This window comes from Cupressus sempervirens, chromosome 9 (genome assembly GCF_028749045.1).
Source record: "Cupressus sempervirens isolate cs-2001-9-10 chromosome 9, ASM2874904v1, whole genome shotgun sequence".
Taxonomy (NCBI): Eukaryota; Viridiplantae; Streptophyta; class Pinopsida; order Cupressales; family Cupressaceae; genus Cupressus; species Cupressus sempervirens.
Genome location: NC_143126.1, coordinates 296,227,906 through 296,248,251, shown reverse-complemented (window position 1 = coordinate 296,248,251; position 20,346 = coordinate 296,227,906). Strand labels below are relative to the sequence as shown.

The following is a 20,346-nucleotide window of genomic DNA, read 5'->3' as shown; positions in this document are numbered from 1 at the left end:
TGAAGCTGAGATGTATGTGTATGAGACACTTGAGCTAATCATTTTTGAGTCATCGATCAGTTATCCTTGGATTGCTTTGTAGTCGCCATGATGGGACTAAAGTGTTGATTTATTTCTTGATGATGTCATATTGTGACATGTTTGACTCAACCATTTTGGAGTCTTCGATCAGTATGATTTTGAGATATTCTTGGTTGCTTGTTGAAAACCAATGGATGTGATGATATATTTTGGTTATTGAGAACCAATGGATACTTATGATTATCAGTGATGTCTTCAGTTGCCAATAGAGAACTGTTGTGATCATGATTTTTTATGGATGCTTTTCGGATGCTCATGGAGATTTGATGATTCTTATCTTGGAGATTTGATGATTCTTATTATGGATATTTGATGTTTTTATCATGGATATTTGATGATTCTTTTTATAGATTTTCTTTACAGTCGCTTGTACAGGACTATGGTGATATATGATTCCATGAGCATTAGGGTAGGTAATCTACTTGTAGTGTCGGGAAGTGGCTTGCAATGGGGGTCGGGGCCCTAAGTGGCTGCCAAGGTAACTCATTGTAAGTTTGGTTAATAAGTGATAACATTTACACACTAAATGGGGATTAAATGAACCTAAAAAGATAATTGTTTTGATGTTCTCGCCCATGCCTTGAGCGCTTGTACAGGCTAGGATGGGAGTAGTGAGAACGCATGGTTGCGACCTTGCATTCCATAGTATGCCTCGTCAGTATGAGAGGATACTAGTGGCCGCATGAGATCTGTATGGACCCGTGGAGTTTAGCTAACTGCCAGGGTAACTTGTACGAGATAAATGCGATGACACTTTCCCGCTTGCAGAGTAGGTTTCCTACATGTCATTGTTGTGCCTCTGGGAAGTAGATGTCTGTTTTGTGATTGGAACCTTTGAGTTAGTATACTTTTAGGATTCCTGGACTATAGAGATTTATGCTTTGTGGTTTTGATATCCTGTTTGGGACTTGAGACTATCTCCTCAGCACGGTGGGAGTGGACCACTTAGGTTCCACGCGGTCGGGTGGTAGTATTTTTCCACTCTTATCATTTGAGATCCATCGGAGACACCGTGGCTGGAGCATTCTTGGTTGGTATTTATCTTCATTATGTCCTTGGAGAATTATGATAGATGATATACCTTATGATGGATGTATTTACTGGTATGTTCTTATATTGATGATTTGCATATGTTAGACGATGGTATCCTATGCTTTACTTTGCATGTTAGTAAGATGTTTTAGTAGTGACATTCCTACTATGTTATAGCCGATGATCTCTTCGGTGCTTTGGGATGTTACGCACGGAGGGATGGCTAGGATCCACGATGGTCTAATGATGCTATTAACGGTTGGGAGGAACCGTGCACTTAGTTTATTTTGTTTGATCTTTATGATAGATGTATATGTCTTTTATGATGATGTATCATGTGATTATCTCTACTTTGATGTATCATGGATTGGAATAGGATGATGTACCTTATTTCACATATGTATATTCTTTTAAGCCTTCATACCCTATGACATGTACAGTGGATGATTGAGCATTTGGAAATGTAATGTAGGAACATTGGACTTATCATTATTATTCATGTGGATGTTGTACTAGATGGATTCATGTATGTTAGTTAATTTAGATGTGATACAACGTTAAGGGATCTTTAAAGAATGTAGCCTGTTATGTATATATGTTATGTTTATTTTTATTTGAATTGTTGCTATTGCTTCCGCAAATGTTATGAATGGTTTTATCTTTCATGTATAAAAAAAATAATAATAATAATAATTGTTTGGCAAACTTAGCAAAATTCTTTGGATCCCTTGGCGGGGCATTACAACAGGCATCCTCGGATGAAGAGAGATTCTAAGGAAGTAACTAGAGGATTTGACTTCCCAAGATCAATGTTCAGAGGGAGAATTTTGAAGTGCAATCCTTTGTAAATGATATCTTCTCTTTGAGGAGAAGTTCTAAGTAAAATTTATTGTAATGTACTCTTCTCTATGAGATAGAATTGAGGTGAAAGCCTTTTAACCACCCTCTAACCTAGTTCATGATGGTTACTATTTCACATATGATATGTAATGAAAGATGACGATCTTTCATTGACATGTATAAATAGAAGGTAACCATTGTAAGGTGGGTATCTTATGAATGGTAGACCTATTATCATGATTGACTTCATTAAGTTTTCCCAGAGTGTTGGAAGTCATGATAACGAACAAAAGGTAACTATTGTAAGGTGAAAACTTTATCAATAGTTGATCTATCTCCTAACACCAAAATGAGTTGGAGCAAGTATTATCATGGCTCTTCGGGCCGGATTTTGTCAAACACCTTGATAACCAACTTATCATGGTTCTTCGGGTTGGATTTTGTTGGACACCTTGATAATCAACTCACCATGGTTCTTCAGGCCGGATTTTGTCGGACACCATGAAAATCAATTTGTTATGGTTCTTCGGGTCGGATCTTGTCAGACACCATAATTTAAATCTATCTTAGACCGCACTTAAAGTGGTGTTCAAATCTTGTATTATAATTTCTTTAACTCTCTCTTTGTTAAAGAGGGAGTGTTGAGAAATTTAGCCTCATAGTGAATTGAAGCAAATTCCATATGTAATATATGTTGATATCCATATGTGTGTTGATGGATTTATGTTGATATCCGTAAATATCACATTGAGATGATATGTCTCCAAATGCTTGAGAGCATATGTGTTCCATAACAAATCCTTCCTAGCTAAGAGGGAGTGTTAAGATTATAGCTATAGTCGGATTGATTTAATCATGTTGATATAATATATCATATATATATTATAATTATACTACATATATAATATTATAATATATATATATATCAAAGTAACAAGACTCAGACCTAGCTCTGACTCGGTAGTGACTCGGCAAAGTGATAAAACCCTTGAAATTTAGAGATTTTTTTGGATTTAAATTAATTCCATGCACCCATTATTGAATAAAGATTAAAGACACAATAACATCATAAAATAGAAGGGAATTTGATCACATACATAACATATATCGGTTACGTAACTACAAAGGAAAAGAACTAAAAATCAGCCGAGTCAAATGAGTCAACCGAGTCACCCAATCGAGTCAAGCAAGTTAGCTCAGTTGACCCGCTGAGCCAAGGTCACGGGTCATTTTGACTAGGCTGAGGTAACTTGACTCGCTGATTTGGACGACTTGCTCAACACGCGGCAAGTCTCGTTACTATGATATATATTATACTATATATTATATTATATATAATACATATGTTATATTGTGATTTATATTGTCAATACATATTAACTAATAATGATTCATCATAGAGACATGTCTCCTACTCTTATATTTATAAGAGCTTGGGATTTGCATTTGGAACTTATCTATAACAATGGCAGTATAATTACATTTGCAGAAACTGATCCATGTTTCTCAAACCTTTTCGGGATGTGTGTGTGTGTGTGTGTGTGTGTGTGTGTGTGTGTGTGTGAGAGAGAGAGAGAGAGAGAGAGAGATTCCCCATTATATTGGTCTAGAAATATAAAGATGAAATCACCTTTTTAGTCCACGGGGATGATTGTTACATTCAAGTAGTACAACCAAGGTGTGATGTCCCCTTTTAGAATAAGATTCAATAATAAAATTAAATTAATGAATAAATAAATTATAATTTATTATTACCGTTAGTTTAATCAAGATTTATTACTATATAATGAGTGAATACTAATAATAATAAAGCTGTGTCGTTCTTGCTAAAAAGGAGAAAAGTGAAAAAATATTTATGTTGATTGGTTTCTATCCATGATTCTATTTTTTATACTTTGAATTATAATACAATTTGAAAGAAAATTGGATAGTCATTAAATTTATCATTCATAATGATTTATACTTTTTCTGTTTTTAAAAGAAATTAGTTAATGCAAGCAATGCTTCAATTATTGATAGTGTTTAATAAATGTTATTTGACTAATCATTTTATTATAAATAAATTGAATTTTTTATTAAACAAAATATCTATAAATTATATATTGATTATATTTTATATTTCAATAAATATTATAAAAAATTCATAAATTTCCACTTTAGATACTAGCAACCTCAACTCATACATATAAAAAAAGAAATAAAATAAAATATTTTAAAATAAATTACTATTAGCTAATGCAAATGTTCAAGATCATGTCATAGAAAATAAAATATCCTGTTTACTTTTTTCTACATGAATAATACAAAGGTTTCTAAAAGTTGAAAAGCAAACTAAAACTTCAGAAAATGAAAAAATGTGTCCATGAAACCTGCTCATATTGCTGAATGTTTTTAGCCAATTAGAATGAGGAAAAGTAATTTTCAAATTTTGAAAAGTTAAATATCTTGCTTTTTTTACTTTGTGAAATATGAGAATACAATATTATTACAAAAAACAATGCATTTTGATTGGCTAAAGATGAAATGTTTAATCAACAGCAGATGGCAGGAACTAATAATACTAGATAAAGAAATGAATAATAAAATTGCAATGTTTAAATCCCTAACAATAATTAAAGGCCAAATATCTACTTAATCATGGAGCAATTGTGAATAGGAGGTGGCATTGACAAGGATTACAAATAAGTAGAAAGATAGTGATACAAGTCCAAAAACAAAAAAGAAACAAAAAAGGGTCTGGAGATGTCTGTACAGAAGATTATGGAGAAGTAGAAGAGCCCAGAAAAGAAATGGGTAGAGAAGTTGACAGAAGCAAAAAAGAATGTCGAGCTTGGTGGAAATACTTCTGGACTTCCTGGAGATTCTATATCAGACTTCTTCTGCCTTCAGTTACAATTTGAACCAATGGTTTCCACCAAGTTACTTCAAGTGCCTATGTCTCAAGATTGGGTGGACCCTATCCAGCTAACTCCCTTGCGTAAGCTTCACTTGGATGATATCCTTCACCATTCTACCCACAAGTAGTTCATTAGGTCTCATATGCAGAGAAATGAGATCATTGATGATGTATTTAAAGTCCTTCGTGAAGGACTTCCTTTAGTACAAGTAGATGCGTCACTGAGTAGTACCAAGCAGATACAGTTGTTGCTTGAAGGATTTAAGAACATGCTTCCAAGTTGGAAGTTGAAGTTTTGGAAAATGTTGAAGAGAATTTGGAGGAGAAAAGATTAGAGGAACTTCTGAACAGAGGTGCAATAGCATGCATCCAGCTTCAAGATGGTATAAAAAAAATTGAGAAGACTGTGAATGAAGTTGTGGCAGTTTACCAAATTGGTCACTGATGGCCTACCAAGAGACATTATGGTCACAAATTTTACAGCTATTCAAATACAGTATATCCGTAAAAGGATGCAGTCGGAAATGGCAGAATTTAAGGAGAAAATTTGTACTTATGGTTGAATCTTCTGAATGATCAGAATGAAGAAAATAAAGAATGAATTTTGTCACCTGAGAGATGTAATTCAATTGAAACTCACTAGCATGGGGAAAACTTGTTGAATACTCTCAGAAGCTTGATCAGCCAGTCAAGGTTCTGGATAGTACTAAAAAGGCAAAGGATCTTTTGAAGGTTGAGAGGCAGGGCAGGATTTTTACCTGAAATGATTGGAAGACCAGTTGGGCTCAGCTCAAGTTCATTCACAAGGGCATTATGCCCCCATCTATGAGAATTTCTCATTTTTTTCCAGCAAGACAATTTTATTCTACATAATTACATGTGGATAGCTAGCAGATTGATGGAATACAATTTTTTATTTTGATTGCTTTCATTTTGTCCATGCCCTAAGGGGGAGTTGTTGTAGATGGGGGGATAAATTTTGTAAGTGTTGTAGGGAGTGTTGCAAAGACAGATAAGTGTTGTAGAATGTTATATATACAATATTTGGTACTCGGGCAGGAATATAGAAAACTTAAAGTAAGACTAAGTTTGTCCAGTGATGTAGAGACATTGTTGGTCTTTGATGTCAAAGGGATAGAAGATATATTTTTGGCGTGGAGGTATCACAAGTCTTGCCATCAATGAGATGTTTATGTTTTTTAGCTTCTCTCGAATAAACTATAGCAAAGAAATATATATATATATATAAGATTGTGATTATGTTAATGAACAGACATGTCTATTCTTTACTTACTCTCATATAAATATAAGAGGATGTTGCATTTGAAAAACACATACCGTACCAAGCAGTGCTATAACATCTGCAAGTGATCCTCATAAAACAACATGGTATCAGAGCTTAATTGCAGATGTAATTTGAATGAAATGTATAAGAAAGAGTATGTGAAGCATGAGGCTGTGTGAGTTTTGCATTTGACAATTAGGAGTAAACTGTAACACTAGATATAATAGAAATCGTGAGTATTGGAAAGAGTGTATATAGCATCTGGAGAGGAAGTGTGGAAGCTCCCATTAGGTAGGGAATGACACTTTTAAAAAGCTCAAAGGAATTGAAGCCTCTATTAAATCATTAAATCAAAACCCAATTGAGTAGTGGTGTTGCTTTTGTGCCCTGCTGGAAAATGGACATATACAGCCATTGGATTGGAAGTGAATGAATTTCTCTTACAAACTTAATAAGGATCGTCCCAAACAAGACAGTTACAATGTCGTGAAGGAGACAGCAACTTTTGGGTACAGTGACCCACCAAGCTTGTCATCCCAAACATGGAAGATCAAATTAAAACAAGTTGTGCCCCTGAAAGCAATTTGGTGTCATATTGGCTTGGAGGGACCCACCTCTAATTGGGGGACATAAATGATATTGGTAGAGGAATACATTATTCATTAAAATAACAAGCGGACCTATTGCTAACGAGCAGACGAGAGGCAGAAGACAACACTAGACAATAACTAGTATAGATATCTTAAATAAATCTATCTAAAGAAATGCCGATAGATATCCATTATAAAAATGATTAAAATTTAATATACTACATCTAAAAATATTTTAATTTCTATTCTTTTTTGCACTCTTAATTTTTATCTTTTTTGCACTTTCTTAAGTTTTTTTAAATTTAATTATTTTTAAAAATGACTATTTATCTCTTAAGTTTATAATTTTAGCAAATATTTTATGTAATATTTATTAAATAATTGTTTAAAAATATACCGTATTTATAATAAATATTAAGATTTTGACATGTAGATGATTGTCAAATTTAACTTAGAAAGTAAATGTTAACATTAACACACTCACACCTTCCCCCTCCACCCATTCTGCCATTGTAGAATGCCTATCGGCATTAAACATTACCATTGAAACAACAATTAAGAAACATCATATTAAATCATGGGGGACACATTGGATCCAAACTATGAATACGTAGACAGACAAATAAGAAAGGGAGATATAAATAATAAACAATACCAAATCACAGAGGGTGGAAGATAGATATTAAAAGCAATGGTATATGTAATTTGTGCAAATTGGTGACTCGATAATCAAAGGCAAGTCAGGTAACATATAAGTCACCATAAAAATTCTTACCTAGCACAACACGTGGGAAGGTGAGCCACCACGAACTAGGCTTTAATGTGAAATGAAGGTAAAGGTGATACGCGAAGGTCAATTTTCCTAAATATAATTAGTAGTGATAAGAAAATGATATGTTTGAAATGTATATCATATATTTAGAATAGTAATATTTATCATTTTGAATATATATAAGCAGATAGGAAATAGTTGCTTATGAAATATAAATATATATAATGGAATTGAAAATTAATGTGATATACAATTATTTTTTATTACAATAGACTTGTAATAAAAGATTAAATAAATCCGACATAATGTTTGTCAACCATAAAGAGATTCATTATGAGAATATAAAAGGTAAAGACAAAGTATAGTTATTTTGTTGACTTCTATACATCACTAAGTATTTATGTTATGGCATGAGTTAAAATACTAACATTCTTATTTGTATTTCTATATGTACTATAAGAATTATTTGTCTTGATCTTTTCCGAGGATGTTTCTTGCAAGAAAAGGAAGATTTATATCAGATTCAAAGGGAGTCTAACACTGTTAAAGGCAAGTTTGGATAAGAAGCTTTAAAGATTGATGTTTAGAGGGAGTCTAACACATTCATCTGAAGGAGTGGATAGAGGATATGTTTCAGTTGATCCTTGAAGATCTTGATCATATCAGAATCATAGAGAATTTTGACTTTATGTAAACATTTGGTATCATGCGTATGACTGCATGATTTAATGGGCCTACCCCCTATGTACATCATGACGAAGTGACAACTTCCAAATGATCATACTTGTATTTGCAAAAGTTATTGAAAGGTGATGATCTTACAATAACTTAACTTTTTATTATGATGGATATCCTACGATGTCGATGCAGATCATGATAGATTATACTTTGCATGGTGGATGTTTTTATGGTACACAGTATGAGAATGCATGTGCACATACCTTATAAACAATTTTGAGTACTTGGTGAATATCGGGTGTCGATATTCTAGAAGACCAATACTCATAATATTAGATGTGATATCAAACCTTTTTGAGTACTTGGTGAATATCATATGTTGATATTTTGAAAGGCCAATACTCATGATATCGGATGCAATATCAAACCTTATTGAGTACATGGTGAATATCATATGTTGATATTCTGTAGGCCACTACTCTGAGTATTTGGTGAGTATCATATAATGATATTCTGAAGGCCAATACTCATATGAATTCAAAATGGTGAATATCATGTGTTGATATTTTGCAAGCCATTATTCAAAGTATTTGGTGAATATCATATGTTGATATTTTGGAAGGCCAATACTCAAGATATCAAATGTGAAATCAAAATGTTGAATATATTCTGATCAAAGATATTCTTATATTACATTGAGGTAATATATGGTCATGTGTTTATCCTCGCTAGCTAAGAGGAACTATTGATGTTTTGTAGCTTCTCTCGAATAAATTGTAGCAAAGATATATATATTTAGTATATATAAGATTGTGATTATGTTAATGAACAGACATGTCCCATGAAGGGTCATGGGACATGCCTATTCTTCGCTCACTCTCATATAAATATAAGAGGATGTTGCATTTGAAAAACACATATTGTACCAGGCAGTGCTATTACACCTACAAGCAATCATCATAAAACAACATGACAAAGGGGGAGATTGTTGCAAATATGAGTAAGTGTGGTCATAGATGTCAAACTTGTCATTAACATCAACTAAGGTTTGGAGGTACACATTTGGTTTTGTTCCTGTAGGTACCAAAGTTTTGGTATATTAGGAGACTGTATATATGTTGACATTGATGTATGGAGATTGATGGTGATGAGCGTAGATGTCATATTTAGATGTTTCAGTTCTATTCTGATGCTTTGAAGAAGTTTCATTTGTCCATAGTAGAATTAGCTAATTATGATTTTTTTGGCGAAGACTATTAGATAGAGTGTAGTGTTTTGATCTGCATTGTGTGGCATTGATTCATATTATCTTGCAATTGTAATATTATGTTAAGTGGATGTAAAAGACTGTTACATCTCAGGTTTCCTACTCTTATTTTTTCCACAATAGATTTGGTGATGGTCCAAGTGCTGGTCATGCAAAGAGAGTGTACTTGTTTGCATGAATGCTTTGCATTCCTTTGCCTTGTGTAGATTTGGTGTTGCAGTTCTCTGATATAATTTTGTTGGTGTCAGGAGATGCTATGGTGTGCATTTGTAGTTGCTGTGGAGTTCCGCATCATATTTTGAGTATGTTTAGTTGGCTCGCATTATCAGTTTTATCTTTTGGGGCTGACTTAAGTAGTTTTGGTCCATGCGGTTGCATTCAGAGTTGAAGGTGATTATTTGGGTTTTATAGGAGAGTGTTCCAACATGATGTTATATATGCTTCACAGATTTTGTTTCCTTTCTGCATTGCATTGGAGAAAGTATTCTGGGTTGACTGATTATGTTCTACACATTACATCTAATTAGGCCAACCTAATTAATGCTATTATGTGTTACAGACAACGTATAGGACATTATCATTTGGAGGATGGAAAGAGGTTGTATAAGGGTGTGTGAGGTGTGTGATGTAAGTGAAAAAGATTCAGAAGTGCAAATGAGCAATGAAGAAGTCAGTGCTAGATGTTTAGAATGGTAAAGAATAACCAGTATTTCAAAGGATGTGCTTTTCTTCAATGCAACAATCACGATTCATTGTAATCAAGTATGTTGTATCTTTGCCCTGAAGAAGTGATTTTCACTATTATGCAAGTCTATTATTTCTTTTTCTGAGGCTATAGACCTTCATGTGCAAGTTAACTAGTTTTTATGTAGTGAGATAGTTCTCAGCTTGGTCCACACTGGGTTTTCAACGTAAAAATCTGTCTCCTTGTGTATTGCTCTTTCTGTTTCACTTATTCATGTCTGTATCCGTCGATATATGTAAAATATTTTTTAAGTATTTTAACTGTATCTTGGTGCTTCCTTGATGTAGTAAGACTGCAATTTTATTTTGTGTACTTAATTGGTGGGATAGGAGCCCCCTTTTTGACTTACCTGATCACAACAACAACAAAAAAGAGAGGATTAAGATTTAAAATTTTATGTATATTTTAGTGAACTTACATGTTTATAAGATATAGTTTAGGATATTTCATGTATCAAAATAATTATTGTAGGTTCAGTTTTAAATTTACAGTGAAACCTGGGGACTCACAACCCCCCCCCCCACCCCAAAAAAAACACCTTTGAGTACCCATCCCCGCAATAGATACTTGAAGTACCCAAGTACCCCCACCTCTGCCATTCCACAACCACACCCCCACCTAAAAGGGTATTTTAATTTCTATTTGAGTTTTGATTTTTGAATGTTACTGTTGGATATGTACCATGTTTTTTATATTAAAGCAACCACAATATGATGGCTGGCCCAAATGGATATGTATTATGTTACTATGTTGAATGTTCAATGGTTCTAGTTCGTGTTGCAATTTTGCTATGTTCAAGATTTGGTATGTTATACTGAAACATCATTTCTTAACTAGTATTTCAATTTTCAAGTTCCATATGTATAATATACAACACCACCCACCCTCCCACCCCTCTGCTGTCGTCCCCCTGCTGTTCCAAAATTGAGGCCCTTTGTCTCCCTGTCCCAGCAATACCAGCATCCCGACGTACCCGAGCTCCAGTGTTATACTGTAAATTTGTTAATAATTTAGCTGAACTTGAATTGTTGATAATATTCGAATTTAAATTAAACTGAAGTTGTATTATAAATATGTTTATAATCTAATTTGTAATGATCATTAATTATTAATTATTAATTTTATTAAAATTTAATTTGTTTCTTTCCATCCATATCCATACTGTCAAAAATCAGTCATATTTGGAACTGATACTGATTATTAGATACAGAATAAATTTCCTTGTGACTTTGAGTTTCATGGGTTGCACAATTACTTCCTAGTCCTTCATGCATGTATGGCATCAGTTTTGCATTAGTCGCCCTTGGTTTCTAAAAGCAAATGGCTTTGTTTTGTATTTCTAGTAACAAATAAACCTGAACTTCTCACCTGTTTGATGGCACCAACTTGAATTTAATATTTACAAGCTTGGGTGCTGTTTTATATGTTTGCCATAAAGACTGCACCATGTGTTTTAACATGAAAATTATGTTTTGAAATTAGTTTACCAGTTCTGGTTGCCAGAATTAATTTACCTGTCCTAGCTTCCGCATGTTTGTATTAGGATTTTAATTTTAGAGAGGATTGAAAGATTTTTGGCAGGGACAAACCGTCGAAGCTGGGCAAGTGGTTAGCTACGTTGAACAGCTTGGTAATCAGACACCAATTGAGGTGCATTTTTTTGGTACATAAATTATAAATATTTTTTGCCTCTTAATTAATCATTCTGAGAAATCTAGAAAATTTAGTGATTTTCATCCATTTATAGAATCCCAAGGACAATTTATTATAATTTATTATTTCTGAGCTGTATGATAATATATTTGGCAGAGTAAAGTAGCTGGGGAGGTCATAAGGATATTGAAGACAGATGACGGTAAAGTTCATCCAGGATTCACAGTTGTATTCAGACAATAATCTTCCATGTGTTTTTGTTTTATACTTAAAAAATAGATAAGAAAGAAATTTATCAATGACAATTAATTTTCTTTTGCAGAGGCGGTAGGATATGGCGATCCACTTATAACTATTCGACCATCATCCCAAGGATTAAAAAGTTAATTAATTCACTCCTGTGTTTTGCTGATATTTTTTTCATTTCCATGAGTCACATTTTAGGAATATCAAATTACCCAATTTTGTTGAATTGGTTCATGTGATTTCTAAACATGTCAATCTGTCATTTGGAAAAGCTAAAGTGTGGCAGAGTGCATCTGCAGTTTTAAGTTGATATAATGTCAAATGCTCATGCGATCAAGATGCAAAAGAAAATTGAGTGTGGCTCGTAGCATGTCAATTCTATAATTAAAATTTACATGTTTGTCTGTTTTAATATAGTAAGGACTCAAATTTATGCCCTTCTTTTTCACCTGACTCAATGCTTCATGGTGGTAGAAAGGGACTTGTGCTCGTAAGAAAGCTATGTGGCAGTTTATTTTATGCATAAAGGTTTAATCTTCAAAAGAGGTCTACAGCTATTGGTAAGCACAGCAAACAAATTCTAGCCATTGTCGTATAAAAAACTACAAATGTCTGGATTGGACTTAGTTTCATATCTAAGATTAGGGTTCATCTAACCATTTGACTCATTCATCTTCCGCAATGGCTTCACGGTAGCTCATCCCGGACCTCCAGAATCGCTGTGAACTTTCATAACCCGACTTAGCTTAAATTCTTTACAGTTTAAATATAAATATGGAATGGTTCTGAACGCCGTTAAATTGTTCTGTACTAGTAACCGCTCACAGGTGACTCACGGTTAGCATCCGCATTTTCAGTCTGCAAAATTTGCTCCCCCATCCGTCGATTCTTTCGTCGGTTTATTCCCTGCCAAAGTGTATAACTGGCCGAGTGCCGTCTTCCCATTTCCACGTAGATTCGTTCCTTTGTCTTTTATTTATTTCCCTTATTAGTATTAATGCTAAATACCAAGCCTCCCATGGTTGTAAAAATATTTATACATGTTTTGTATTTATTACATGCAAAATGGAGGAAATCATTTAATAAATACGATTTTGGAAAGGAATTTATACTTGTTTCGTATTTATCAAATGTAAAATGGAAGAAATCATTTACTAAATATGATTTTGTAAACTGATTAGGAGGGGACATTACATTCATCATGTTTAAAATGTATATATCTAAAAAATGTAACTAGAGGCATGTAATTCCTCATCTATATAAGTGTTCCATTGATATGTGATGATTTTATTTTTAATTGTTATATGAACAAAATTAATGATGCATCCAAGCCTTGGCTTTCTATGATTTCTTAAATTTATGTAAAACTTGAATATTTTAATTATATTCAAACTTTCAAACATTATCTATATGTAGACACACACACGTGCGTGTATAAATATATAGACACATATATGTGTGTCATGTGTATATGTATAAATATATATACCCATATCTCCTTCTATGTATATGTATACACGTGTGTACACACATACACCTATAATTTAATATATGAATCTTCAATATTTATAGCTATATTTGTAATTTATTTGGTCATCAAGAATGATTGACTTCAAAACTCATGCACATGTGCACACAATATCAATAGACTAGAAGAGAAAATAGACCTTAGAGAACAAACAATGCTAACATCTAGAAAAGTCTAAAGATGAAAATTACTCTAAGGAGCATAATGCCAAAAAAATATAAATCTAACACAACTACACGATTACCCACAAAATATGGGCCAATATATAAACTAAGTAAGTTTGAAGATAATCTCAAGGCAAACAATTGGGTGATAAATTCAACTTGGACAAGCCATCAAGGAATTGGTTATGTGCTACATCATATTATGAATTACAACCATCTAAATGTTAGACTTGGTTTTCAAGTGTTGGCATTGATGTCAGAACCTCCATAGCTACACTTTGGCAATATCAATTCGCTGATAGGTTTTGGAATTTTGATGTATTTAGTAAATTGTTGATGTTGGTAATGAGACAAATGTTTCTTGGTTATGTACATGAATTGTTCATAACACAAATATCTCATACTTATTGGTACATTTGGATCTATGTACTTGGTTCTACTCATTGATCATTCATCAATACACATGTTTATGGTTGTTGGTATATGTTGGCCACAACATGTTATGGTGTTTTGTTTCATTAGTGGTTCAACTTTTTTAGGTCATAATCAAGTGCGTGGATAAAAATTATGTATATCCTTGATTTAAGTTTGGTGCTTGTAATTAAATGTAATAGTTGCTACATTGGTCACATCACACATTTTCTTGTGTGAAGTTGACATGTGTATTCTTCAATGTCAATATAAATAAAGAAGAAACTTTTGGCACCCAAATGTGGGTGTATGAGTTGGTGAATGTGAAGATGAAGAGCGGAGACTACAATTACATATTTTGTGCAAACTTGTGGTAGTTGATTCAAGGAGGTAGTAGTTGATTGTATTTTAGAGTTTTGACAACTATACTATGTGGTTGTTTCTACTTTTATCTTTCATATATTTGCTTTAAGCCCATTTTGTATTGATTGTGGGCCCTTTTGTATTTATGGGGTGTAGTCACCTTGTTAGTGAAGCCCACCAACAATACCCCTTGTTGCAATGGGCATTTTCAATAGTTAACCCTTTTAAAAATCACGTTATTGGGTGTTTTAATTTCATGAGAGACAAATTCTCTATGGTTTTCCCCAAATTGTGTTTTCCTTGTAAATCCTAGTGTTGATTATATTGGTTTTATGTGCTTTCATGTTAGAATTAACCTCGTACAAAAATAACAATTGCATGCAAATATAACGAATATCATAAAATAATAAATTGCACAGAAGAGAACACAAGACACAAAGATTTAATGTGGTTAACCCAATCTTTGGACTACGTCCACCAACAGCAAGACCAATCTTATTATTATCCAGAGATTACAATATGTAATCCCTTTTAGCTCAATACTGTCACAAGAAGCTACAATATCATCATACATTATGAAATCCCTAATCCTAAACTATTTTATACAAGATTTTGTCGCTTACAAAATTAGGGCTAGAATAATGTCCAATAGAATAAATAGCAGTCGACACTTTTTACAATATAAGGTCATTTTTGGCTTCAGCGTTGCTGTCCCCAAAAACCCCCGCGAGGCCATTTCCCCTCAACCCAACCTTGTACTGCGACAGGAGCACACTTGGGGCATTACTTCAGGACCCCACAAGGGGTTCTACCTCCAAACCCCTATAGAAATAATCTAGGGGGAAACCACGCTGAATAAACCTCCGAGTCTTATTAGGCTCCACATCACAACAATCTCCCACTTGGAGACTAATCAAACTCAACAATAATAACCTTTCATTCGGACACTGATCATAGCACCGCTAAACCTGTAGCTCCCACTAGAATATCAAACCACCCTGGACTCTATTGTTCTTTTATTTTGTTCAGTCTATAAGACCAACCGAAGTTGAAGAGGAGTCTAGCTTCTCCCTTGTTACTGCCTTGGTAAACATATCTGTTGGATTATCATCTGTATGCATCTTCTCTGGTTTTAAATGTACATCATCCAAAAGTGATTGAATGAAATGGTGTCACAACTGTATGTGTTTTGTCTTTGAATGTAGAGCAGAATTCTTTGCAAGATAAATGGCACTTTGGCTATCTGTGAACAAATAATTATACCTCTATGGATGTCCAAATTCTTCTATGAAGAACTAAAGCCATATCATCTCTTTGGCTACCTCTGTAGCAGCAACATACTCTACCACTGTAGTGGATAAAGCATTAACCTTATGCGATCGAGAAATCCAATTTATTATTTTACCACCAACAATAAATACATACCCTGTAGTCCTTTGTCTGGTATCAATATCCCTTGCCAAATCTTAGTCAAAATAGCCCTGTAAATCAATAGTAGAGCCCTCAAAATGTAAACACTTAATGGACGTTCCTCTCAAATATCTGATAATCCATTTAACTGCATTCCAATGCTCAAGCCCTAGATAACTCATATACCTCCTAACAACTTGCATTGCATGTGCAATATCTGGCCTAGTACATACCATAACATATATTAAGCTTCCTACAGTTGAAGCATAAAGTACCTTGGACATCTTATCCTTCTCTTCTTGTGTCTTTGGACACATCTCCTTAGTCAATTTCAAATGACCAAGTAAATGTGTGTGGACAACATTAGTATCCTCTATAGAGAAACGTTGCAACACCTTTTCAATATAATCAACCATAGATAACATCAATTTTATGTTCTTTCTATCTCGAAAAATTTTCATACCAAAGATTTGCTTTACTGCCCCCAAATCCTTCATAGCAAATGAATGTGGTAACTATTCTTTTAACCCCTTATTGTGATCTATGTTAGACCCAGCTACAAGCATATCATCAACATATAAACATAAAATATTGTAGCTATCATCATCTAACCTCTTAAAATAAACACAATGGTTAGAATGACACTGACGATAACCATGCTCATGCATAAAACTATCAAATTTAAGATACCATTTTTGAAGTGCTTGCTTCAAGCCTTATAAACTTTTTTTCAATCTGCACACTAGATTCTCCTTTCCTTTGATCTCAAATCCATGTGGTTGTTATATATATATAATTTTAACATCAAGCTGCTCCAAAAGAAAATCTTCAGTACTCACAATACTTAAAATAGTACGAATAGAGGTCATTTTAACAACATGAGAAAATATCTCATCAAAATCAATGTCTTTTTTCTATGCAAATTATTTTACGACTAACCTGACTTTAAATTTTTTCTTACCTCCATCATCTTCTTTCAATCTATCAACCCATTTATTCTGTAAAGCCCCTTTGCCTGTAGGCAACTTGCATAAATCTCATGTTTGATTTGTCAGCAAGGAGTCCATTTCTTCTTTCATTGCAGACTCCCATTGAATCTTTGTATCCACCTATACAACTTCATCATAACATTCAACTTTAAACATCTGTTAGTAAGATAGAGTACAAAGAGGAAAAAATCTTTCTAGAGGTCTACTTAGCCTTGTTGATCATCTAACATTCACTAGGGTGTGTGGTATTTTTTGTTGCAGTTGTTACAAAGCATGAGGGACTATTGGACCATCTTCCTTTTGAGTATAATTCAGCACTATATAATCATTTTATTTTTTCTCATGCTGCTGCAACATATCTTTGTAACACTTTCTCATTGAATATGACATCTCCACTTCTTATAATTTTATGATTTTCAAAATCTCAAAGCCTATAACCAAATTCATCAATATCATATCCAACAAATACACATTTCTTTGACTTAGCTTCTAACTTGGTTCTATTTTCAGAATTTATATGTGCAAATGTTTCACAACTGAAGGTTTTGAGAAAAGAATAACTCACCTTCTTACCAATCCATGCTTCCTCTAGTATACCACAACCCAAAGGAGTAGAGAGACCTCTATTAATCAAATATACAATAGTATTAATAGTCTCTGCCCATATGTTTTAGGGAAGCCCAACATAAATAATGTCAATTTTTTGTTCTTTCTATCTCTAAAAATTTTCATACCAAAGATTTTCTTTGTTGCCCCGAAGTCCTTCATAGCAAATGAATGTGCTAACTATTCTTTTAACCCCTTAATGTGATCTATGTTAAACCCAGCTACAAGCATATCATCAACATATAAACATAAAATATTGTAGCTATCATCATCTAACCTCTTAAAATAAACACAATGGTTAGAATGACACCGAGGATAACCATGTTCATGCATAAAACTATCAAATTTAAGATACCATTGCCAAGGTGCTTGCTTCAAGCCTTATAAACTTTTCTTCAATCTTCACACTAGATTCTTCTTACCTTTGATCTCAAATCCATGTGATTGTGCTATATGTATATGTATATGTATATGTATATACATATACATATATACATATACATATATATATATATACATACATATATATGTATATACGTATATATATATATATATACACATACATACATACATATACATATGTGTGTGTGTGTGTGTGTGTGTATTTTAACATCAAGTTGCTCCAAATGCAAATCTTCAGTAGTCACTAAACTTAAAATAGTACGAGTAGAAGTCATGTTAACAATAGGACAACATATTTCATCAAAATCAATTTTTTTTTTCTGTGCAAATTCTTTTACAACTAACCTAACTTTAAATCTTTTCTTACCTTCGTCCTTTTTTTTCAATCTGTCAACCCATTTATTCTATAAAGCCCTTTTTCCTGTAGACAAGTTGCATAAATCTCATGTTTGATTTTTCAGCAAGGAGTCCATTTCTTCTCTCATTGCAGACTCTCATTGAATCTTTGTATTCACTTGCACAGCTTCATTATAACATTCAGCTTCACCAACATATGTTAGTAAAATAGAGTACAAAGAGGAGAAAATCTTTCTGGAGGTCTACTTAGCCTTATTGACCATCTAACATTCACTAGGGTGTGTGATATTTGTTGTTGCAATTGTAGCAAAGCATGAGGGACTACTAGAACATCTTCCTTTTGAGTATCATCCAGCACTACATAATCATTTTCTTTCTTCTCATGCTGCTGCAACATATCTTTGTACAACACTTTCTCATTGAATATGACATCTCCACTTCTTATAATTTTATGATTTTCAAAATCCCAAAGCCTATAACCAAATTCATCAAGGTCATATCCAACAAATACACATTTCTTTGACTTAGCTTCCAACTTGGTTCTATTTTCAGAATCTATATGTGCAAATGTTTCACAACTGAAGGTTTTGAGAAAAGAATAACTCACCTTCTTACCAATCCATGCTTCTTCTAGTATACCACAACCCAAAGGAGTAGAGGGACCTCTATTAATCAAATATCTAACAATATTAATAGTCTATGCCCACATGTTTTAGGGCAACCCGGCATGAAGCCTCATGCTCCTTGCACACTCCATTATTGTCTGGTTCATGCACTCAGCCACTCTATTTTCTTGTGGAGTCCTTGGAACAGTTTTCTGTCTAAGAATACCATTAGTGAAGCAATAATCTTCAAATTATATGTTGCAATATTCACCACTATTATCATATTTGACAAATTTTAATCTTTTATCAATCTCATTTTCAACCAAGCATTTCTTTTTCTTAAAAGTTTGAAATATATCAATTTTTTGTCTAACGAAATAAACTCATATTTTTCTAGTTACACAATCAATAAATATAACATAATAATGAGATCTACCAAGGGAAGATACCTAAGTTGGTCCCCATACAGTTGTATGCAGAAGCTCTAATTTCTCATTTTTCTTTTCCTTCTCACTCTTCTCAAAACTCACTCACTTCTATTTTCCATACACACAACTTTCCCAAAAAATCATAATGACACATTTCAAACCTGGTAAAACTTTCTTTGAATGAAGTAATTTCATACCTTTCTCACTCATGTGCCCAAGTCTAATGTGTCATAGCATTGTATCAGAATCTACAACAACTACTTGTTCTCCTTGCTCAATTGCAGCATTTGTTCCTGAACATTCATTTTTCTCTGAAACAATTAAAGTAGAAAGAACAATATGACTTGTACAAAGATATAAGGTGACTACTTTTACACTTTTTGCTATTACAAGGGAACCTTTTGAAACCTTCCAATATTTATCATTAAAAGTAACTACACAACCCTCATCATCGAGTTGCCTTGCTGAAAATAAATTTTTACTCGTCCTTGGAACATGTCTTACCTCATGTAGTAGCCAATGATTCCCATTCTACAACTTAATCTCAACTTTTTCTTTTCCAACAATCTAACAAGGTTCATTATCCCCCAAATAAACAAACCCAAAATCCCCTTGGACATAATCAAAATAACCTCTATGAGGTGTAGCATGAAATGAAGCCCCCAAATCTAAAACTTAAGAATCATCAACACTTTCTAAAGAAAGAAGCAAAGTATCCTCTTTGGATTTGTTACTAACCACATTTGTCTCCTTGTTCCTTTATGGTTTATCTCCTTCATTGTTCTTTCGAGTCCAATAATCTTTCTTCTTATGTCTTGGTTTCCCATAGTACCAATAATATCTCAGTCCTCTGGATTGAGACCTCTTCCCCTTTGATTTTCCTCTTGATTTCCCATATTTTTCCGAATGACTTCTTATCTCAGTCGTTGTGCCTCTGCTTTGTGTGTTCAAAGCACTTCCTGATGTAAATCCACCTGAGGTTTTCCTACAATTTTCCA

At 33.4% G+C, this 20,346-nt stretch overlaps 1 protein-coding gene across 5 annotated transcripts in view; it reads left to right on the top strand.

Annotated features, from left to right (window-relative positions):
- LOC149538574 (uncharacterized) overlaps window positions 1-12,499 on the top strand; it is a 198,696-nt gene extending 186,197 nt beyond the window's left edge. For 2 of the 5 annotated variants that reach the window (XM_089799882.1, XM_089799881.1), the window contains exons 7-9: window positions 11,768-11,836; window positions 11,996-12,041; window positions 12,162-12,499. In XM_089799882.1, the coding sequence (XP_089656008.1) occupies window positions 11,768-11,836; window positions 11,996-12,041; window positions 12,162-12,226 (180 nt within the window). In that variant the 3' untranslated portion in view covers window positions 12,227-12,499. Of the gene's footprint in view, window positions 1-9,689; window positions 9,832-10,000; window positions 10,204-11,756; window positions 11,850-11,995; window positions 12,042-12,161 lie in introns of those variants that run through there. The other 3 variants (XR_016356076.1, XM_089799883.1, XM_089799884.1) reach the window with 3 other exon arrangements.
- Window positions 12,500-20,346: the final 7,847 nt, after the last annotated feature.